The 23,957-nt window shown below is 51.1% G+C and overlaps 1 protein-coding gene across 2 annotated transcripts in view; it reads right to left on the reverse strand.

The window, feature by feature from the left end:
• TSPAN9 (tetraspanin 9) overlaps window positions 1-23,957 on the reverse strand; it is a 262,588-nt gene that overhangs the window by 126,960 nt on the left and 111,671 nt on the right. Inside the window, exon 2 of one of the 2 annotated variants that reach the window (XM_023735677.1) lies at window positions 6,570-6,649. In XM_023735677.1, coding sequence (XP_023591445.1) covers window positions 6,570-6,632 — 63 coding nt within the window. In that variant the 5' untranslated portion in view covers window positions 6,633-6,649. Of the gene's footprint in view, window positions 1-6,569; window positions 6,906-23,957 lie in introns of those variants that run through there. The other variant, XM_004381179.3, reaches the window with a different exon arrangement.

Raw genomic sequence — 23,957 nt, forward strand, 5'->3', positions numbered from 1 at the left:
AAATTACTGTAAGCAACATGGGCTGTTTTTTCTCCCCTTTAGTTCCTCTTTAAATGTGTGACTGGACCGCATGTTTTAGAGAAGGAGAGTCAGAGAGCAACCATGTAGGGATGAAGCATAGGAAAGGACAAGTCAGGCCACCAGGATGCTGGGTCCAGGCCTGCTGCTGCCCCTCCCTAGAATGCCAGGGAAGGGAGAGGTGCCCCTGATCTAACCACTCCCTCGGCAGCCCTGTGTTCAAATGCTCAGCAGAGGACGAGCCAGATGACCTCTCAATTCCACGACTTCCTGGGATGAGAAAGCCGATCCACCCTGTGTGAGCCGAGTCAGCCACTGTTCTCACCAACTGGAGGCTCCTGTGCACGCAGCGGGCATTCAGTGAATAGTTGTGGAGTGAGTGAATGGATTCAATTGGGACCCCAACACCCAAGTAAGTCACAGGAGGCCTAGGGCCACACAGCCTGCCGCCAAGTTCAGCCAAGGGCAGCCAGGCCCATGGCAGTACAAGCCGGGTGGGGGTGAGGCCTCTCCGCTGGGGGGAGGTTGGAGGTGTTTGCTGTGCTCTTCTCAGGCTGGGATGGAGGCCCCATGGCCCTCTTCTAAAGGTGGAAAGCTGCTCACCCTGTTTCAGCTGGGACTTTCTCTTCTCTCACTCTCCCTCCCCACACCCTCTTGATTGACACCAATGCTGGCTCTGACACGATTTAAAAATAGATATTAAGACAAGGAAGTTTAATTTTTAATGCTTTGGAAAGGAAGTGAACACAGAGCTGGCATTCCCTGGTGGCCATGCTCTGGGGGTCTTGGAAGTGTTTGCCAGACCCTTCATCTACCCCCCTGCCCCAAGCCTGACCCACCTCAAGATCTACTTATAGCAGCCCTCTGGGGAGGCAGGATCACAGCCATGCTCAGAACAGTCTGAACATCTCACTTCTGAGCACTCTGAGAAGTATCTAAATGTCTCTCACTGCCACGTTTAGCCTATATCTCTTCCACTCTTTGGAGGGGCCAGGAAAGGCCAGGGGAGACCAGGAGAAGCCAGGGAAGGCCAGGGGAGACCAGAGGAGGCCAGTAGAGGCCAGAAAAGACCAGGAGAGGCCAGAGGAGGCCGGGAGAGGCCACAGGATGCCAGGGGAGGCCAGGGAAAGCCAAAAAAGGCCAGGAGAGGACAGTGGAGGCCAGAAAAGGCCAGAGGAGGCCAGGAGAGGCCAGAGGATGCCAGGGGAGGCCAGTGGAAGCCAGGTAAGGCCGGGGGAGGGCAACAGAGGCCAGTGGAGGCCATAGAAGGCCAAGAGAGACCAGAGGATGCCAGGAGAAGCCATAGGAGGCCAAGGGAGGCCAGAGGAGGCCAGGAGAGGCCAGGGGAAGCCAGGAAAGAACAGGAGATGCCAAGGGAGGCCAGAAGAGGCCGGGGAAGGCCAGAGAAGGCCAGGGGAGGCCACGGGAGGCCGGGGGAGGCCAGGGGAGGCCAGAGAAGGGCAGGAAAGGCCAGGGGAGGCAAGGGCTGAACAAGAACTCCCTGTTCAGACCCATTGAGCCCACTCACCACTTCCATTCTCAGACTGAAGATACCTCACAGACTCCTTATGACACTCTAGGCTGTCAAACCCTGATTATGCACAAACCCAGGTGCTCGGCACCAAGAATCAAGGAGGAACCACAAAGCCCACAGAGGCATGTGCAATCCAGCCAAGCTGGAACCAAACACGTGCCCTAAAGGCGGCTGGAGAGCACACAGGCTACTCACAAGGGCGAATGAACAGTCTAAAAGGGGCAGAGCAGCAAAGGTCTGACCCCACTTAGGGGAGGTCAATCAAGGCCCCCACCCACTGCCCTGCTCACGGCAGCTCTGCGTCAATCTTTACCCTGCTCTAGTAGGCACACTGAACATTGCCTTCTCGGCTAATTGGCCTTTATTAAGGGAATGATCCACAAGGAATAGACTTTCCAAAGGGGCCAGAAAGTCACTGCTCTGCCAGCCATGATTTAAAGTGATGGGACAGCTCTGCCTGCAAGCGTAAAAAGTGACCATTATCCTGAGTGGCAATTATGCCACCAACCCCAGTCCTACCCCCTATCGCTCCATATTCAGACAGGAGTCTTATTTGGGTTAGGAGGAGCTGGGCTAGGATCACAATTTGCTGTCCCAGGAGGGGGACACAGGACCCCAGCACCCAAAGGATCCCCTCTCCAGCCCACACTATATTTCCCCAGCCCCTTAAAAAAAAAAAAAATCAAACCCATTGCCGTCAAGTTGATCCCGACTCACAGCGACCCTACAGGACAGAGTAGAACTGTCCTACAGAGTTTTCAAGGAGCACCTGGTAGATTCGAACTGCTGACCTTTTGGTTAGCAACCATAGTTCTTAACCACTATGCCACCAGGGTTTCCCCCTCAGCCCCTACTCATAGTTAAAAGCTCTGAGCCTCCTCTGCACTCCTGGAGGGGCTTACCAGTTGCCGTCAAGTCGATTCCAACTCATGGTGACCCCATGTTGCAGAGTAGAACTGCTCCATACGTTTTCAAGGCTGTGACCTTTTGAAAGCAAATCGCCAGGTCTTTCTTCCAAAGCGCCTCTAAGTGGGTTCAAACAGCCAACCTTTTGGTTAGCAATCAAGTGCTTAACTGTTTTCGCCACCCAAGCAACTCCTTGGAGGGGCTTTGGTTCACCTAATCTCTATCTGGAGTATTCAGCCAGACGGCCTCGGGATGGGGGTGGGGGGGACTCAGAGAGAGAACTGACTGAGGGAAAAGCCCTGGATCCTATATGGTTTCCATTGCTAGGAGAAACACCTTGGTTTGGGTTTGATTACTGGTGGACAAGACCCTGAGGATGGAGATGCATTTGTCTCAATTCAGGCCTCCTATTCCCTATCCCTGGTGACACAGTGGTTAAGAGCTTGGCTGCAAACCAAAAGGCTGGCAGTTCAAATCCACCAGTCGCTCCTTGGAAACCCTACGGGGCAGTTCTACTCTATCCTATAGGGTCGCTATGAGTCAGAATCAACTCAAGGGCAACAGGTTTTTTTTGTTTGTTTGTTTGTTTTATTCCCTATCCACCAAGAAGCCAGCACTCTCTTTGGCCCTGAGAACTGGGGCAGGAATCACCACTGACTCCTCATATTCTACCCCATATCAGGCCCTCAGAAATGCTGCCCGCCTAGGTGCCCCAAACTCCCATAGTGCACTGGGGTGCCAAGATGCCTAGCACTGTCTGGTTGAAGTCAGCAGTGCCAGAAGCAGACCTGGACCCCCACCAGCAGGCAGGCACCCAGCAGCCTGTAAGGCACCTGCCCTTTTCTTAGTAAGGAGGAGGATCACTCGCCACATAGCTCTACCTCTGATCCTGCCCACAGTGACGTCACCCAGGCCCTCACCAATACCAATACCCTGGAAGCTCCACCCAGTGACAAGAACCAGGGATTCTAATGCCTGCAAGGGGTATGCAGCGCAAGACAGCTGTGCCTCTCCTTAGCACTCCTAGTGGGCTCAAAGGAGGCAGAGGGGGTGCGGCAGAGATAGCAGCAGGTTTGGAGAACTACCAGGTAGGCTCTGCGATCTGTGCGAAGGTCTCTTATCTATTGATTGCAGGCCTCAGGTTCAACTCTAATGCCTTAGAAAGGCTTTCTTTCGGGATCTGAGCCATGAGAGTAGAAAAAGCAATGGGTACAAAATTCCTAACAATTGCTCTGATCTTGGAGGCCAAGACACTCCCCACCCCACCTCTGAGCAGCCCTTACCCCACCCTCTCACTCGCCTCCTCCTGTCTTTCACTTCCTTGTGTAGACTGGGAAGCAGCAGAGGTTTCCCAGGGACCCTGCCTTATCAACTACCCCACCCGCTTTTAACGCAAGCACCTTCACCCCTTTTCTTGTCATTTGGATCCTTCCTTTGCTCCTTCTCTCAGATCAAGCCTGAGTACCTTCCTACAGAAGTCTCATCTGAGTAGAGCTGAGTAACCCATCATCCCCAAATCCTGGCTAGCATGCTGCCACGCCTGCTCCTTCACCTCCCGCTAAGCACAGCAGCCAACACTCTCTCTTACATACACAAGCATCGATTTCTTTTTTGCTAGATTTTTCATCTTTCCTACAATCTATGTCTCATTTCATTAGCACATTCGTTACCAACATAAAAGGACTGGATCTTTGAGACCAATTTTGTCTAGCTGTTACCATGTCATGAGAATTCTGAAAATATTAACTAATCCGCAAAGTCAGAGACTAGGAGACAGCTGGACTCCTTGCCTGGTAAGACAGTGGTGATGTGTACCCTCTAATTAGGAGGAAAGTTCTTTGACTGATGACCATGAAGCAAGGATAGTCCACCGACTAGCTCATTAACCTCTGCCAGGCTTTTAAGGAAAGATGGAAAAGAGCCACATGTTACCCCACAGTAACGTGCTAAAAGAAAAAAAAAAATGTTGCCATCAAGTTGATTCTGACTCATACTGACCCCCTGTGCAAGGTGAGCCTTAATCAGAGGCAAGTTTGATAAATAGCTTCTCTTCCCTATGAAGTAGGACCTGGGAACCCATACCACATAATAACATGCCAAGAATGTAACGCTCTGGCCTTCCACTCATTTACTCACAGAGAATGAAAGCCTACTATGTGCCGAGCACACACCATTGTGCCGGCCTCTGAGAAGGTGTCCAAACCAAACTGGGAGCATACTGGAAAAGAGCCACCAGCAGTTATATCGATTCCAGCCAGCAGGTGGCGAGGTGGGGGTGGGGAGGAGCGGCGTGGAGTTGGGAGTTACTGGCCAAAGGCATCAAGCATCACCATGACGGGGGTTCTTCCTAATAAGTGTTAAGATATGCACGGTGGGGCAAAGCAGAATGGTAGGTAGGGACTATGAAAAAGGGCAGAGAGGAAAGTTATGAACAACGAAAAGCACAGATTCATGTAAGTCCAAAGGCACTAAGAAGTACATACACAGATGCCGGCAAATGAGTCAAAGGAGCAAGAGAGACTGGCCCACCAGCAGACTACAAAGTCATTCTCGACATTCCAAACGATTCTCGCCACCCAGAATTAGAATATCTCCGCCCCCGTTTTCATAAAACCCTAACCACATGACAGGTAACATCCCAATCGCAGCGGCTGGAGGGTCCCAGCTGACGACATCCAGGGTAATCCAACTCAAATCATCTCAGACCAGGCTCCTTGGAAGAGAAGCAGTGGTCTATGCTCAGGCAGGGGAGGAGGTTTGCCTCCCCAATGAGAAGGCCAGGATACATTTAGGCGCCTCCTCATCCAGCTGTGGGACATCCCATAATTAAGGAGGTGATGACACTGAGTGAGACCATCACGAGAGCCCCCCAATGGACCGGAAGGGAACCCCCCAGAACTTGAAGGATAAAGTGACTTGCCCAAGGTCACACAAGAAGCTAATGCAGAACCATACACCCAAAAGAGTTATTTCCGCTAAAATGAGTCACTCCACACAAAAGTTGAACACCGAAGCACAACTGCTTCTACTCAACTTCACTCTGACTTTTCCCTGCCCCCAGGGCTCCTCCTGGACCACGGGCAGCTGACGGCCTCCAGCGGGCAGGAGGACAGGCTCTGGGGCAGAGCCAGACATCTGTGCTGACTATGTCTGGGCTCTGATGAAGAAAGGCAGAGGCAGCAGTTGGGGTGAAGGAACAATTAGAAATGAACTGAAGAAGTTTTCAAATCTTCCCAACTAGTATTTCTTTTACACAGGCACACACACACAGCCTCCAGAACCACACAGAAACCAGAGAACAATTCCGAGCTGCCCCACACACTGACATCTTCTCTAAAAATTAATCTCTCACCAAGGACAGGGACACCTCTGATTGTCTCCCTTTTCCCCTTCCAGCACCTGGGGCTCCTGAGCCTGGGAGGGCTGGCATTCCATGGCAGGGGCCATGGCCAGCCCGCTCCTTGCCCAGTCCACCGCAATCCCTTGAAAGCAGCAACTGGCCACCCGATGGCAGCATCCCTCCCACACACCTCCTTTCCCACACAAGCCCCAACTATAGGGGCAGATCTGAAGGCTAGCGAGCGAGTACTTGGGCTTGGGACAGGGGCACCTCCTCCTTTTCCTGGGATTCACTGAAAGGAGGGGGAGGATGTGACCTCTACCCATCCCACTCTCATAAATGCTGCAGATTGTATTCTTGTGGATTCAAGAGGAATACAAGAAGAAACTCAGAAAACCATCCTGACTTGTGCCTCTTTTCAACTCAACAAGCTGTTAAAAATTTTGACCCTCCCCCGCATTTTGCAGGTTACCCAGGCACATCCAGCATGGGTTCTCTCATAGGAGAGGGACGTGGTGGCAAACTTTGCCAGCCTCCTGGGAGTACAGCAAGTTTCTCCTAGAAGACAGGAAGTTGGAGCCTCCATTCAGCCACCATGGAGAGGGAGGAAGGGAGAGAGATGCATAAAAGGGAAGAAAAAAACTATTTAAAAAACTTACCATGTGCAGACAGCGGAGCAATGCAGCACAGAAGAGAAGAGAGGGTATCACACTATAGTAGACAAAGAGGATGGATGAGAGGGCAAAGGGAGAGATAAACGGAAGGACTTACCCAGAATATCAAATTGAAGAGGAACATCATGTACTTCAAGCAGCAGAGGCAGCCCCTGGCCATGTTGCACTTTTTAAATTCTAGGAGGAAAACAAAGGAGAGGTCCAGGTAAAACACCACGTACTTGCTGCCTTTGGGTGCATTGTACTTGTCGGTCTTAACGCCGGCCTCGGCGTGGCTCTGGCCCCGGGAGCCCGCGTTGCCGTAGAAGGCGCCGGCAGCAAAGCTGCGGCCAAACGGGCGGCCCGAGGTGGACGGCTTGGCAAAGTCCGAGTCCTTGCTGTCCAAAGATGGACTCCGGTGGATCGAAGAATCCTCGCTACTCGACTTCTCCATGCTCGCGTCGTTCCCGGGGGGCCCGAGGGGCGGGGGGCATTGCTCCCGGAGTGGGACGAAGGGGGCGCCCAAGTCGGACGCTCGGGCCAGCGGAGCCTTGCACGCCCCCTCTCTGTACCGGGGCGCACTCCCGGCTGAACCCCGCGCCCAGGGGCCGCTATCTCTCGGACGGCGCCCGGCTCTGGCCGGCCGGCCGGCCAGGAAGGGCTCTGCGGCTCGGCAGCGCTCTACGCGCGCTAGTGAATGCTCTCCGGGAACTGGCTCAACTTAGCGTCTTTGGGAAGGCTGCAATTTTATTTCTCTGTCTGAGGCGTCTGCTCGCCTCGCCTCCCGAATGCACCGGCTGCTCCACTCGAGGCAGAAGGGCGCCGGGCTTCAGGCTCCCTGGGCACACCTCTCCCAGCCCAGCCCGAGCGCTGAGACCGACCACTTTGCGGGCGCTCCGCCTCCTCGCGCTCCACGACTTTGACGAGCTGTTCGCCGGCCCTGGGCTGCCCGGGAGCGCGGCGAACAGTGCCGAGGGATCCGCCGCAGCTGCAACCGCTGGGCTTTCCCTGCGAAATCCCAGCCCCGACTCCCGACTCTGAAATCGCCGGAGCCCCTTCCCCGGGCCCTCGGCCCCGCCCCCTGCTTACCATTCGACCAATGGGCGCGCCGCCTACCCGGCCCCGGTCGAGGAACCACCCCCCTCCCCAATGACACAGTATCTTTAATAGGATTAGCGTTCTGCTGTGTGCCTATACAAGTGCGCTGCGAACCCTCACTAAATGTCAAGGGCTCTTTAGCTGGGGGTGAACCAGAACCTTCTTCTGAAGGCGCCGGTCTCTTTAAACCAGAGAAAAGGGGACGACGAGGGGGGACTGGAGGTACCAACCCCCATGAAGGAAGCCAGAGGAAAGGTCTGTGGGGGAAAGAAGGGCGACCACTGTCGAACTGGACACGCGGAGGCCTGTCCGGCCAGGGCGCACAGTCTCTCGGCTATACATGCACACGCGCGCGCGCGCGCTCATACACACACACACACACACACACGCACACACACGCACGCACACACACCACGCTTTTATACATGTGGGTCTGGCTACGGCACCCAAGGAGAACGGACCGCAAGGCAGGCGCGAGGTATGGGAAAGGCGCTTGGGGCCTCCGCGGTGCGCGCGCTACCCTCCCCGCCCCTCTGCGCGCACGCGCGTGCGTTCACACATACGGCTCCACGAGGCTCCTGCAGCTGTATGAGCCCCCATCCCCGCAATCCCGGGTAGAACGCCACGCTAGCTGGGACCCTAGCCCGACCGAGAGTGGTAGGTGGCCGAAGTGGGGGTCCTGCCTTGCCCCTCCGCATCCTGCCTATGCCAAGGGTGATACAGGAGTGCTTTTGGCCACAAGCTGGATCCTCTCTTGTGAGGGCACCAAAGGGGCTGGTCAGGGAAGCTGCATGCGAAACCCTCTTCCTAGGGGCTTGGAAACATCCAGGAGCAGCCCTTCATAGTTGGGCTTGTGCAGGAGTCTACAGTGCCAACCTGGGGCCACGACAGTTTGCAGACAAAGGATGAAGGCTAGAAGGCTTGGGGGCAGGGATCCCATCTCTCTTTTCTGCCACCATCCCTGTCACCCAGCAATGGAGTGCTGACAGCACCTGAAAGTAGGGGCCACGTCTTACTAGGCTCGGTATGCCCAGCACTTACCATGGGGCTTGACTTCTGGGAGGCACTCAATAGGGATGGCTGGGTAGAAGCACATGCCTAATGTGGGGGTGGGGTGTGAAATGTCCTCCCTGGATCCAATCAGACATTTATTCCACACCTGCTATGTGCTGAGCATGGGCCAGGCCCTTGGGGGAACAGATATAAGATGTGCTGCTCCCTGCCCTTCAGGTACACACAATCTAGTCAGGGAGATAGGAGGACATTCATCACCAAGCTGGGGCAGATGGGAGAGTGGGGGAACAGAGCTGCCACACTGACTATGGCTGTGTGGGAAGGGGGCCATGAATCCCAACCAGGGGGACTTCAAGGCCCTCATCACAGGGTTGTTACAGTGACACGTTCCATACCTCCCTAGCCCGAGGCAGGCCTGCACCCTAGAAGTGAAGGCTCCCAGAGTTTGAGGGCAGCGCAGCTTCTCTGAAGGAACCTGCAGTGGTTTTATTATTCTGAGCCCCTTCTCGACTCAGATGGGGAGCCCGGCAATAAAACATAGTGTGGATCACAGTCACCGGCAACTTATTCTCCCATGGATGGGCACAGCGGTCCTGTGAATGCTATCTACAGATGAAGGGGGCAGATGTCTAGCTGGCTCCTGACAGAACACCATGCCACCTGACTGGAATGCCTAACGCCTTCTGTCCTCTTCAGCTTTGCCCAGGCGGCTCCTGAGGGGCTCGAGCTGCCACTTCATTCTCACAACATTACTTCTTTGATGCAGACAAGGAGAGACCATTTACCAGCTAGACCGAGAGTCAGGAGACCTGTTCTTCACTCTTAGCTCTTTTCAGCTGTGTGATCAAGGGAAAGGTACTTTGCCTTTCTGAGCTTCCATTTCCTCTTCTTTAAAGGGGGATTAATAGAGCCTACGTCCTAGAGGTGTTGTGAGGATAAAGTGAGCTGGTACATGTCAGAACAGTCTGAGGACTGTAAGCATGCAACAAATATAAGATGCTATTATTACTATTCTCAGATGGGGACCTGGTGTCAGCGAAGGCCCTCCGAGGCTGGCCCCTATACCTTCTAAATCTTTTCTTATGTCTCCATTCTCCCCAACTCACACCTTGTCCAGTCACGGCTGTCTCCCCATTGTCCCTGGATCATTCCTCATTTCTGATTATAAATGAATTCTTGCCACCAACTACTTCTTCAGCAACCCAGGCAGAAGTCTGAGGACCTAGGGGGAAGGAGGTGGAGGATGACAGGCAGGGAAGAGAAGAGGCTGTCCAATGTAACAGTTCTATTCCCTCCTGGTCACACTTGTCAAAAGGGCACCTGAAGTCCCACTCATCAGTCCATTAACAAAGCTACAGTAAAGTCTCATCAGGATATCTAGCCTAGTCATTATCATAATAATAAGAGCCACTCAGATTTATAAGCCTGGTTCAATGGTTAGGTGCTTGGCTGCTAACTGAAAGGTCAGTGGTTCAAACCCACCAACAGCTCCACGAGAGAAAAGATCTGGCGATCTGCTCCTGTAAAGTTTACAGCCTAGGAAACCCTATGGGTCAGTTCTACCCTGTTATCTAAGGTCCTCTGAGTCAGAATTGACTCAACAGCACACAACACTTATATACCACCACCACCTGTCTGTCAGCTTGTGATACCGTGGTGGCTTGCGTGTTGCTATGTTACAGGAAGCAATGCCACGGGTATTTCAAATACCAGCAGAATAGGAAAAATGGCCTGGCAATCTGCTTCCAAAAATTAGCCAATGAAAATCTTTTGGATCACAACAGAATATTGTCCAATAGTGATGGAAGATGAGCCCCCTCGGTTGGAAGGCACTCAAAATACAGTGGTCACAACAATAGACTCAAGCCTACCAACGACTGTGAAGATGCACAGGACCAGGCAATGTTTCATTCTGTTGTATGTGGGATCACCATGAGTCGGAGCCGACTCAGTGGCAACTAACCACATTATATACCAGGCACCAAGCTTCACACGCAGTAACTTATTCAGTCCTCACGACCACCATATGAGATAGGTATGATCATTATCCCCAGTTTACAAATAAGGAAACTGTGTGAGTTCAAAGCCCATGTTCTTTACTCGCTTGGGCTCTCGACATAGTTCCTGCCCTTCAGAACCTACCAGTCTAACAGACAGGATTTCAAAACACAACTAAACCCGTTGCTGTCGAGTTGATTCCGACTCACAGCAACCCTATAGGACAGAGTAGAACTGCCCCATAAGGTTTCCAAGGAGCAGCTGGTGGATTCGAACTGCTGACTTTCTGGTTAACAGCCCTAGCACTGAACCACTGCACCACCAAAGCACAACAGGGAACCTGAAATAGCAAGTCCTGATGAGCAGTCATTATAAAAGGAGATGTGGTCAGGAGCGGGGCCTCAGGACTTATAATCGGCAAGGGCAGATCGGCAAGAGATGGCCCTAAGTTATCTTAGAGGGGGTTGGGCGAAGGAAGGGGGTACAGGGGGAATATAGTCTGGAAGACCGGAAGCTATTGCATGCCAGGACGGAGCTTGGACAAAGGTGGTTGAGAGGCCACAGGAGGGAGGACTTAGCGATATAGAGAGCATATACCTGATAGGACAAGCAAAGAGATGGTCCTTGGGCACTCCCCCTGGAGATAGACTGTCTGAAGTGGGTCTGGACAGGAAGAGAGAAGAGGTAGTGTAATCTAGGCAGGCTTGGGTATGGCATGCTCAGGAGACAGTGAGGCGGCAGGCTTGATGGAAACAGGGAGAATGTTCCTGGGAATCAAAGGTGAGCTACTCTGCAAGGCCTTACATAACACACAAAAGGTCTGGACTTCATCCTGGAGCTTCCCAAGCAGTGCAGGCATATACAGAATTGGTGCTCTAGGAAGCTGGGCCTGGCAGCAGCGTGGAGGAGAGGTGAGAAGACCAGCTGCCATGGTTGCCTCAAGTCCATGGATTTTGGGTGCAGAAGGACCAACGAGACAGGAAGGGTGATCTGAGATGCCACCTCTCCTGCCCCCTCCTGATGCCCAGCCACTTGCCATGCCCAGTAGAGCTGGAAGGTACAGGCTGCCCTTGAGGGGATCTCAGAAATGTGAAGAAGGCTGAGCTGCGTTTTCTTTATTAATAACAAAAAAGTGAAGCCAGTACAGAGTTCCCAAGGGGGAGGAAAAGAAGTGAATACGTGAAATCAACATGCAACATCTCTCCTGACTGGCAACTTGGGAGATGTGGGCTTCAGAGTAAATGCCAAACTCTCCCTGCCTCTCCTTGTATGTGGCAGGCTGGCAGTGTGAAACGAAGCTCTGTGTTGGGGCGCTCACTCACCCACACACAATCAGAGCTGATGGGCAAACTCAAAGCCCCTTTCTGACCTGCACTGAATATTTCTGTATTTGACAACGTGGCAGCTTGTGAGGCATCCAGTGCCTCCAAGCAAATATAGCAGCCTCACCCAGAATTTAGGTTAGACGCAAAACGGCACTCACTGTCCTGTGGAATGTGTGAGATGGATTGCCATCATAAGAGAAGGGAGCATTTGTTCAGCTTACCCCATGTTTTAAACTGCAAAATTGAGATCTTCTTAAGCTGTATAGGAAATGCTTTGCTGAACAAACTATTGACTGGCATGCCAAAAGAGAAGAAGGAGCAAGAGAAAGCCCTGCAGGGGGCCCACATCCTAGAATGTCTGCAGGAAGGGTCACTAGTCAGGGGATGTGAGGAGGCTCCAAGGACAGGGGTGACTCTTCTATTTGCTATGGAAATTAAACAGCTAGGACATTATGTGTTACAAAAAAACCAAACCCATCAAATCGATTCCAACTCATAGAGACCCTGTAGGACAGAGTAGAATTGCCTCATAGGGTTTCCAAGGAGCTGCTGGTGGATTCAAACTGCCAACCTTTTGGGTAACAGATGAGCTCTTAACCATGGCACCACCAGGGCTCCATGTGTTACCATACTCGGCTATGATTCAGAAGGAACAGTATCAATGACAGTAAAAAGGTTGGGATAGAACAGAACTAAAGGTAGATTTGTTTTGTTTGGTTGGCTTCTGAGACCAGTGAAAGAGAAGAAAACAGGCTTTGGCTGCAGTGGGAGGGACCAGTTAGATGGAAGATAAAGTGCTCAACATCACCTACTGAAGATGACTGGGGTACCTCCTTATATGGAGAAGAGGTTTACTCCTCCCTCCTTTGGACCCACTAGGTCTTAGTTCAGGGGCCCTGCTGATACGATGATTAAGCAGTTGATTGCTAACCAAAAGGTAGGAAGTTCAAACCCACCAGCTTCTTTGTGGGAGAAAAGACTTGGCAATCTGCTCTCATAAAGATTACAGCCTAGGAAACCCTATGGGGCATTCGACTCTGTCCTGTAGGGTTGCTATGAGTCAGAATTGACTCGACAGCACACAACAACAGGTCTTGGTTCAGACTGCCATTACAGTTGGCCTGTCTGCCTCTGCTCTGGTCACTGGGCTTCTCAAAGGAAGGCAAGGACTGTGTCTTAGTCATTTCATCATGCCCCACCCCACCCCAGTCCTTGTCACCGTAGCCACCACATGGCAGATACTCAGAAACTGTTGGTGGACAGGGGGAAAAGGAAGACCACCACACCGAAGCCCTGAGTTCTCCCCGAGGACAAACTGAGAGCCCCATGTTCAGTAACCTAAGGATGACACCCAAGCCAGAGAGCTATGGAATTGTTCCTGGATGGCAGGCTATGTAAGCGCATCAGAACCTGACTGGGGAGCCCAGAAAATTTAAATGCCTAGCTACAGATAACAGCTAGGCTGTAAATGCCATGAGGTCTACTGTTTTGTTCACAGATATATCCCCAGCACATGGTAGTCTGGAACAGACAGATGAGTGGACAGACAGACAAAAAAAGTACAGGTCCAGAATGCCATCTGGGAGTATGAGTCGGGAAAGATAGGAGGTAGAAAGAAGAGAAGACTGACATAAAGCAAGACAGAGGACAAAGCTGCTCTTGGACTCCTCCCCATTCTGGGTGAGCCAAGCTTTTGGGAGGGGCTCTAAGGACAGCCCAGAGCAGGAGAGTTCAGCCTCCAGTTCTGAGTTTCTGGTGAACTCACGCACTCCCCAGCGCTGCGTGTCATGTCTCAAAGCCCAAGGGCAAAGCTGCCTTCTAGCTGTGGTCAGGCTTTGTCAGAGGCCACTCCTGGCTAATGAGAACACATGACTATGCAGAGACCCTCAGCCATGCATCCATACTCCATGAGTGATAGGTGAGCATGCTGGACAGAGCATGCACTGGTGATACTTTGGACAGTCAGCTTAGCTCAGAGGAAACAGGGCCACACAAGTACACCTGACCCAGCCGGCAGTGCTGAAAATGTGGCTCCTAGGCCATGAAGAGCCATGAAGAAGGTGTGGATGGATCATCACAAAGCCAATTCTACCCCCACCCCAAATCAGCTCATATACATGGCCTAGTAATGGTGAGTCAGCTGGGCCCTGTTCTGTAAGAAAGGATGGCACATGCTCAGATGCCTTCATTAGCCCACTACCCAAACCAACCACAAAGAAGAAAGCTTTGGCAAAATAATGTAGTGGAAAGACTTCATGCTTTGGGACCAGATAGATCTGTGTTCAAATCCCATCTGGAGTGAGTTCCCTATCCACTGGGTAACCTAGAACGACCACTTAACTGCTCTGTACCTCAGTTTCTCCAATCATAAAATAGAGATAATAAGACACACGTTCCCAATCAGTAGAATAAAAAATACAGATTAAAGATAATGAACGTAATGCACAGAGCACAGAGTGTGGGACATAGGAAAGGTTCAGTGAATTGAACCTGTTATCATTATCAACAACAATAACCATTATTATGTAGTAAATATGGTCCCTGTCCTTTTCTAGTTATAATGTAGCGGACCAGAAACAACACAAGACATAATCAATACATAATGTTCTGTGGTTCAGATTCTAAGGATGAATGCTGGCAGCTCCTCCTCCTCCTTAGCTGACCCCCCCTTCCTCAGGGAGGCCCTCAGTTCTGGGCCCTCTTCTCCTCTCTCCGACACTCCTATACTTGGTTATCTCATCCGTTCCAGTGGCTTCAGATGCCATCCACATGCTGCTGACACCCAAACGTTTACCTAGGCCTGGCCTCTCTTCTGAGCCCCAAACATACATACCCAACTCCCACTTGTCAACCCATTTGGCTGTCCCACCAAAAAACCCAAACCCACTGCCATCAAGTCAATTCCAACTCATAGTAACCCTACAGGACAGGGTAGAACTGCCCCATAGGGTTTCCAAGGAGCGCCTGGTGGATTCGAACTGCTGACCTTTTGGTTAGCAGCCGTAACTCTTAACCACAATGCCACCAGGCTGTCTCACAGGCAGGTGCAATTTCACATGCCCCAGAGGGACCTGCCCTTCATCCAGGCCTGCTCCCCAAGCAGTCCCCTCCCTTCTCAGTAATCAGCCTAAATACCCACCTGGTTGCTTAAGCCAGAAACCCAAGATTCATCACCTCCAATCAAACACAAGTCCTATCCAATGAGCCTGCATCCATTTCTCACTATCTACACAGACAATGTCCTAGCTACCTCATCTCTCACCTGGGTTCCTGCGCCAGTCTCTAATTTCTACTCCTGCCCCGAATCCATTCTTTGCTGAGTAGCAAAAGTGATCTCACTCATATCGCTCCCCTATCAGTGGCTTCCCACGTTACTTTGATCGTGATTGGGCACATGTGCATGTGTGTGTTTGCTAGTCTACTTTTCTACTACAATCCAGATTCCAGATTCTTAAAACAGCCTTGAAGGTCCTGCATAACAGCCCTATTTCTACCCGTTCTCCTCTCACTCATGTTCTAAGCAGTGAACGCCCCAAGCTCTTTCCCTCCTCAGAGCCTTTGCCCATGCTGTTCCCTCTGCCTGGAATACTCTTCCCCAACCTGCTGCCTGACTTGGTCCTACTCAGCCCTGAGCTCTCATTAATTCTTCAAAAAGCTCTTTTCTGGTTTTCTGGCTGTCCCCTAGCATATAAATTAAAGCACCCCTCCCCACCAATATACATTCTCAGAGCACTTTTTTTTCATATCACTCATCACAATTTGAAAGGACATATTTATTGACTGATTCTCCTGCCAGGCCGTAAACCGCAGAACAGCAAGGACGTGGTCTGTTTTTCTCACTACTATATCCCCACTATCCAGTACTATGCCTAACCTACAGTGGGATCCCAGTGAATACCTGATGAACAAATGAAAAGGAGCTCAAAGGAGGTGTATACCAGGCAGGCCAGTCATTGGAAGGGCTTCATGGGCCGTCTGGTTTAATGGTCACCTCTGGCCACCAGGGGTGTGAAGCCTTGAGACTGAAATTACCTGTGTTGCCTCTAGTTCCTCAACTACAAAAGCAAAGAGGATGGACTAGTTGGTTCTCTATGGTCCCTTCTACCCTGAAATCCCCACCCTATGCAATGGGACTTAACCTGGGTCTTGGAAGATGGGCAGGACTGACAGGCACAGAAACAAGGAAGGGGACAAAAGAGTGCCCACATGCCCGGCTGAAATGAAGCTTCACAGAACTTAGAAAGGAAGGTAGGGCCTTAGATGACCCTGCACTAGATGTCACAAGTGCTTCCCCACCCCCACTTCTCCCATCAGCCTCACCTCCCCCCACCTTTATTGACCTACACTCCAACCAAAATGAACCCACATCAAACTCTTTCTCACTCCTAGGCCTTTGTACTTACTGCTCTCTCTACCTGAAATACCCTTTCCCCACACACTCTGACTGGCTAACCTCCACAGCCCAGCCAGCCTCAGCATTGATACTGCCTCCTCTGTGAAGTCTGAGGGCAGGATTAGGGACTTATCCTTGGGGCACCGATATACCCTGAGCTCATCCGACCACACTGCTCCCTGTCCACTACTCCCACCCCAGACTGTCAGCTCCTTGAGGGCAAGGGCTGTGTCTTTCATCTTTGTATTCCAAGCCCTTGGCACAGTGCCTGGCACACTGCTGTTGTTAGCTGCCGAGGAGTTGGCCCCAACTCATGGCAATCCCATTCACAGGAGAACGAACCACTACCCAGTCCTGCACCATCCTCGTGATTGGTTGCAGATCAAACTGTTGTGATCCACAGGGTTTTTGTTGGCTGATTTTTGGAAGTAGATCGCCAAGCCTTTCTTGTTAGTCCATCTTAGTCTGGAAGTTCTGCTGAAACCTGTTCAGCATCATAGCAACACACAAGCCTCCAGTGACAGATGGGTGGTGGCTGCACAAGAGGTACACTGGCCAGGAATGAAACCTGGGTCTCCCACATAGAAGGCAAGAATTTGGGTGCTCTTAATTCACTGCTGAATGCATGAGGGGCAGCATTAAGGACCTTTATAGGTGTCTTGAGCGAGGTGAAAGAGGCTCTTAAGGAAAATTGGCCTTGGCTTGGAACGGGGAGGCTTTATGCAAAGAGCAAGAACTGCCGCTTCCAAAGGCAATAATCTCCTCTTTAAGCAGGTTTCCAAGAAGGGAAGGAGCAGCAGGGGCTGGTGGCCTGCCTATATAAAGAGCCACCTATATAAAGAGCCACCCACCATGGCTCTCAGGCCCTTTCTTCCAGGAAAGTCCCGAACCAGCCTCATCTTTCATCCCAAGCCCAATCAGTATCCCTGTCAGATCCTCAGAAGGGCCTGGCACGTGAGGCATTGTGCTGGACACACAGACGTACCTGTACCCACACACATGCACACACTGAGCCATTCACTCCTGAGAGATGGAGGAGAAAGAAAGCATTTGTTATTAGCACTTATCAAGGAGGGCAGGTGGCTTCGGGGAGGATGAGATAAGGCCAGACCGCCGGGCACAGGGAAGTGTGATGAAGCCTGAGGTTTATTGCCATGCACCAGTGGAAATGTACTGACCCAGCAAATCCAATATTCCTAAACCACTCCATGGAGGGCACTGACTCGCAGGTTGGGACTGCGCTCTCTGACCCAGCATCCGGCCTGCCTGCGAAGCCATTGGATGCAGCAGGACCCTTCTGCTGATTTCAGGAGCTGCTGCCTCCCCTCTTCCCTCTCCCCCTCCACTGAGTCACACTGCAGGGAAGGGCAGAGGATGAGCAGCACTTGGGGATACTCTAAAGTTAAGAAGATGGAGAAGGAACACTGCCCTAAATTCCACCCTGCTCATGAGCCATCAGGGACAGGGAGTTACCCCTCAACCTAAGAGGCCTACTTCCTGTTCTGAACCTCTCTTTTGAGTGTTGATTTTACTCTGCCTGGTATCATGGTTGTTTGTATAAATGTCTTCTCTTCTAACCAGACTAGAAGAAGCTCCTGAGAGCTGAACTCATCCACGTTCCTCCTGCAGCAACCAGCCGAGCTGGACATGTGGTGGATACTTTATAAATCTGTGAGGAAATTAACTGAATCCCTCACACAATGCACAGAGCCCCCAAGCCTCAAGCCCCACCCTCCCTGCACATACTCACCTCGGCCCATGTATCGGACACCCCCCAACACTTCCTCAGCCTGATCACCTTGGATGGATCAACAAACACCATTTGTCCTCCCCTCTTGAGGCCCTCTCTGGGTCACCCACCAGATTTGGCCATCTACTGAACCACCAGGGAGCTCAGATGTCTCGCCTGGAGCTCAGAGAATGTGACCAGGCTCCGTGAGGCTCGATGTGTCTCGGTGGCTGCGTGTCACTCATCCCCCAAGCTCCAGCCCCAAGAGGCGCGTCAATATCCCAGCTGGGCCAGGCGCCAGGGCACACCTGCTCTTCCCCTCCCCCATACTGCTGCCAGAGGAAATGCCAGCCCGCAGCCACAGCTGGCCGGACACAGCAGGGACAGGCACTGAGCACTGGTGCTGCCCCCTCCAGTCCACCTCCCCGACCTGAGCCGGGCCTGCACCCTCACGTACCCCGTTTCCTCCCATAAATGCATACTCTACGTCTGCATCCTAAAGGGAGAAGGAGGACAGGCAAAGTGTTGGGAGACTGGTAGGATGGAGAGCTGGGTGCCCAGTCCCAGCTCTGACACATTCTGTATGACCGGGGCAAGACACTTAAAGCTCTCTGAGCACAGCACTCGTCTGTTGAATGGACAAGTAAATGAATGAACGAGCAAGCTTCCATTTCCTCAGCTGTAAAGTGGGATTAAGTATGATTGTGAAAGACAGACGAGGCAATTTCAGGGAAACTATCAAATGTAAGATACTGGATGGCGCAAACAGTTAAGTGCTCGACTACTAGCTGAAAGATTGGCAGTTCAAACCCTCCCAGAGGCTCCTTGGAAGACAGGCCTGACGATCTGCTTCCAAAAGGTTACAGCCTTGAAAACCCTATGGAGCAGTTTTACTTTGCACACACGAGGTCACCATGAGTTGGCATGGACTTGATGGCAGCTAACAATACCTCCGAACCTTTCATACACACACTCACACACGCTGACAACCATCCGTCCCATTTTACATGAGTATGGTAAAAGACAAAAGACATTGACCCTGAGTAATCAATCATTGTAGATTCCCTGAGCCCTACTATGTGCCCCATCCTGGGCTCACCTCTTAGGTGTTACCAAGCAGCAGTAGCCCTTAAGAAGCTGACAACCCATCTAGGGGAAGAGCAACACAATGAAAAAGCAGCACACAACAGAATGCAGGGGCAGGTGCCAGAGTAGGTGGTACAAACTTTGAGTGCTCAAAGGAGGAATTGCCCAGGGATGGCTTGGTGAATCAGGGAAGGCTTCTTGGAGAAGGTGGGATAGGTGCTGAGATTTAGCAACAACATCCTAACAGAAAGAGGCAAAGGACAGAGAGTGCCGGGTGCCTGAATACCAATGGGACTCTTTCAACTTTTTTCAAGGGGCTTCCATACTTGTGATCATATTTGATCCTCAATACACCCCTGCAAGATAAGCAAGGAAGCTGTCCCAGTTTATAAGTGAGGAAACCAAGGACCATATAAGGTATACTGAATATACCATGGACTGCCAAAAGAAAGAACAAATCTGTCTTGGAAGAAGTACAGCCAGAATGCTCATAAGAAGCAAGGATGGCGAGACTACATCTCACAAATTTTGGGCATGTTATCAGGAGGGATCAGTCCCTGGAAAAGGACATCAAGCTTGGTAAAGTAGAGGGTCAGCAAAAAAAAAAAGGAAGACCCTCAACAAGACAGATTGACACAGTGGCTGCAACGATGGGCTCAAATACAGCAACGATTGTGGGGATGGTGCAAGACTGGGCAGTGTTTCGTTTCGTTGTACGTAGGGTCGCTATGAGTCAGAACCAACTCAATGGCACCTAACGACAACAAGGACCAAAGAGACAAGAGGACTTGTCTAAGCTAGTTAGTAGCAGAGCTGGAACTGGAAGCTATGTCTCCTGACTCCCAAAACTACACCAGTTTTATGTGGGCCCAGTACGGGGCCCAGCCTTTATGTCAGAAGCTGACCCCTACTGAGAAATGCACATACCCATCCCACACACACAGAGGAAGGCAAAGGAAAGGGAAGGAGTGAGAGCTCATGCATTAGGATTACCCAGCTAGGAAAATCAGAGGCCCCTCATCACAGCACCATAGGGCAAGCCCTATCAATCCTGGGGAATACCCCCCACCCCCGACCTTCATCATTCCCCTCAGCTGGGCTCATTTTATTTCATACAGCATGAATGTAGGTAATCTGCTGAATGAAAGCAAACAGAGGCCCAACCCTCTGAAACCACGGCCCAAGTAGAGTGGAGACAATAAACCAGTGGTGGGCTGGTAAACGTTTAATAACCGACTCTACATAGGGGAAAAAGAAATCCTAATTTGTATCATTCGGCAATTTCCATGGTGTAAATACTCCCACCATGGCTGATTTCAAGCTACCAATGGTTAAACAACCAGATGGCAAAATTCCCGAATACTTATAATAGGCCTTTGAGAGTCGGTACAAGTTGGCTCCCGTAAATCAGTATAACAAACCCATCTCTCTTCCCTCCAAAAGAAACTCCAAGGCAGAGAAGAAAGCCAGCACCTCCCTCCCCACTCCTCCCCAGGAGTAAAGTTCTCAGCACTTAGGGTTTGGAGAATACGAATGGAGGCTGGAGACGTCATAGGCCAAGGGGAAAGGATGGGTCAGTCTCTTTCTGATGACTTCTGGTTCCCCACAGGTGGCCTCATAACCAGAGAAAGACAGTGGAAATTAGCTCCCATACCACAGTGACCCTGTAATGTAAGTCAGACCCTGTTACTCCTCTGCTCAAAACTCTCTAATGGCTTCCCATCACTCTCCAAGTAAAAGACAACGCTCTTACAAGTATTTACACAATTTACACACACATATGCACGCACTCATGCGCACACACCTGACCCCATCTCCTACTGTTCTCCCCTCACCTTTTCCACTCCAGCCACACTGTCCTCCTTGCTATTTCTTATATTAGAGCATTTATACTTGCTGTTCCCTCTGCCTAGAACATTCTCCCCCTAGATATCTGCACTGCCAACTCTCATCTCCTTTCTATCATCACTCAAACGTCACCTTCTCAATGAGGTCTTCCCTGACCATCCCATTTAAAATTATACCTCCCCCTAGCACACTCAATCTTTTCGACCCTGTTTTAATTTTTCCATAGCACTTACCCCCAACACATAATACAATGTTCTTATTTAATTTGATGATTGTTTATGATCTGTCTCCTCCCCCCATGAGGTAGGAATTTTGGTCTGTTTCATCCACTGCTGTATTTCCACAGCAAAGAGCAGAGCTTTACATAGGGTAGGTCCTCAATAAGTATTTGTTGAGCGAATGTTGAATATATGAATGCTTGCAGAGGGTCTCTGCCAAATCCCCTAGGTGCCATCTTGGCTTCCCAAGATGAGGCAGCTGGGGATGAGGGAGCACAGTGGTTAGGGCCCACCTGCTGGGAGTCAGGATGCCTGTGTTCTCACCTGGCCCTGCCACCTTTTATTGGGTGCAGCTACACCCTCCATCCCACACCTGAGCTTCATTTTCTCTCTTCAGTTAGACTGGAACAGGGCCCTACATGGCTAACCCCAGGCAGTACCAAGGGCCAGGGATAGGGCCAAACAGGAGGCCAAGTCTGAAGGGCTCCAAGCTCTGCAGTGGGAGGCTCTGAGGTCAGGTTCCAGGTGTTCCCTTAAAAGGCCTTAGGAAAGACAAGCCTTTTGCCTCCCCTCTGCACCAGCCACACCTGAATCCCCAAACATACCCGCTTCCCCTGACCCCTAGGCTCTGGGCCTAGAAGGAACCCTCAAAGAAGAATGCTCCCCATTTCAGTGGTTAAAGCCAGTGGAGCCCCAACCCCAGGCGGCTGCCCCATCATGCCCCAAGCGGACTCCCCACATGCAAGGCAGCCAGCTCATACTGCTATTTTAAGCTCTGCGGGCCCAGCTATAGCACGTAGCCACAGCGGGCTGGCGTCCCGGTTTGGAGGTAAGAGAAGCTTGCTCACCAAGGAGAGCTGACCTGGGGAGCTCTGGAAGGGGGTTTGGTCATCCCCTTAACACCAGTCCTCCTCTGGTCCACACCCTCAGATCCACCAGGCATGGGGAAACTGAGTCAAGAGGTACACTGAGCACACCCAGATTCCATTTCTGAATGTGACCCCCCGAGTTTCCACATCAAAATGACTCCTAGCCACACCCTGACAACCCCTAGAAATTCAAACAAAACTAGAGCTAGCACAGTACCCACCTTCCAGGTCCTGACAATGTAAGACAGACAACAAAAATGCAGTCTGAAGAAAGGAGTCGACTCTATTATCTGAAAATGGCTTATCCACTGAGTTTCTCCCTCCACTCCCCTGTCCCACTCAATGGATAAGTCATTCTCAGATAATAGAGTCAACGACTAGGCACACAGTCACGCTCAGTGTCTTAGACTGGGTTCTCTAGAGAAGCAAAACCAGTAAAATGGATAAATATATACAGAGAGAGAGTTACATCAAGGAAATGGCTCACACAGTTGTAGAGGCTGGAATGTCCCAAGTCCGTGGATCAAGATAGAGGTGTCTCCTGATTCACATAGCCACAGGGGCTGACGAAGCCAAGATCAGCAGGTCAGAGAGCAAGGCTTTGCTCACAGGCTGCAAAGATCGACAGATCCCGAGATCGGCAGGCAAGACCACAGGTAAACTGCTAGTTCAAGTCCCGAGAACCGGAGGTCAGACAAATACGAGCCAGCTGCAGGACCCAGAGCAAGCAAAAGCCCACACACCTTGACAGAATATCCACTAATATTCAATGCAGGACACACGCCCAAGGAAACTCCCTTTCAACTGACTGGCTCCTCACAGCAGACCCCATCATAGAGGTGATCACATTATATCAAATCTCATCACAGAAGTGATCACAACATCCTAAAACTGCCAAACCACTAAGAATCATGGCCCAGCCAAGTTGACACACAACCTTAACCATGACACTCAGCAAATACATGTTAACTACATACTTGTTGGTAAATGCATTCTAAAACCAAATATGATGAAAGTGGTCTAGGAAAAACCCAGTCCTTCTTACTATTACTATTACCATCATGATCATCTACATTTCTGCTGAATTCATTAAGCACCAAAACTGAGAATAAATACCATAGTACCAATATAGTATAGTAACCAAATAGGATGCCCCAACCGGCTGCCCTTCTAGGGAGGTCTGCCACTATGAAACTCCAGGGGGCAGTTATACTATAACCTCTGTGAACCATGCCCTCTGAAGTTGTGCAACATTGAGGCCCTGCTCCAACACACTCTCCTCCACAGGACATCCAAGCACCCAGGAGCTGCTTGAGAAGGAATGTGCAGAACAAAGTCTCCAGGTGCAAGCAATCCCCAACCCCAACCTCAGGCTGCAGGACATCAGCAAAACCACCCAGGGCAGGAGGGGTTCCAGCAGCCTCCTACATCTCTTATTGCCCAGTTTAAGCAACATCAGCACCAGGGAAATAGGGAAGGAGAAACAGAAGGTGCGGTAATTATCGAGCTCTGGGACCTCTTTGGAGCCCTGGTGGCACTGTGGTTAAGAGCGTGGCTACTAACCCAAAGGCCAGTAGTTCAAATCCACAAGTCACTCCTTGGAAACCATACAGGGCAGTTCTACTCTGTCCTATAGGGTCTCTATGAGTCAGAATCGACTCGAGAGCAATGGGTAAATAGGGGGACCTCTTTCTTTGCTACCCATCTATCTCAAGAATGAACCAACCCCCCAAACTTTAAATAAATAGATTCACCACCTGGATGGGGAGGAGGGGTGGGAAAGGGAGGAAAAATCTCGAATTTTCTTGTTGGAGGAAAGTCTCAGAAGCTGTGGGCCTTCAGAGATCATTTAGTCCCCTTCCCTTTTCCCCTCCCCCTCCCCTTCCCTGGCTTCAATCAATCCAGACAGACTCTTCTGAACATTGCTA

This window comes from Trichechus manatus, unplaced genomic scaffold, assembly GCF_000243295.1.
Source record: "Trichechus manatus latirostris isolate Lorelei unplaced genomic scaffold, TriManLat1.0 scaffold00081, whole genome shotgun sequence".
NCBI lineage: Eukaryota > Metazoa > Chordata > Mammalia > Sirenia > Trichechidae > Trichechus > Trichechus manatus.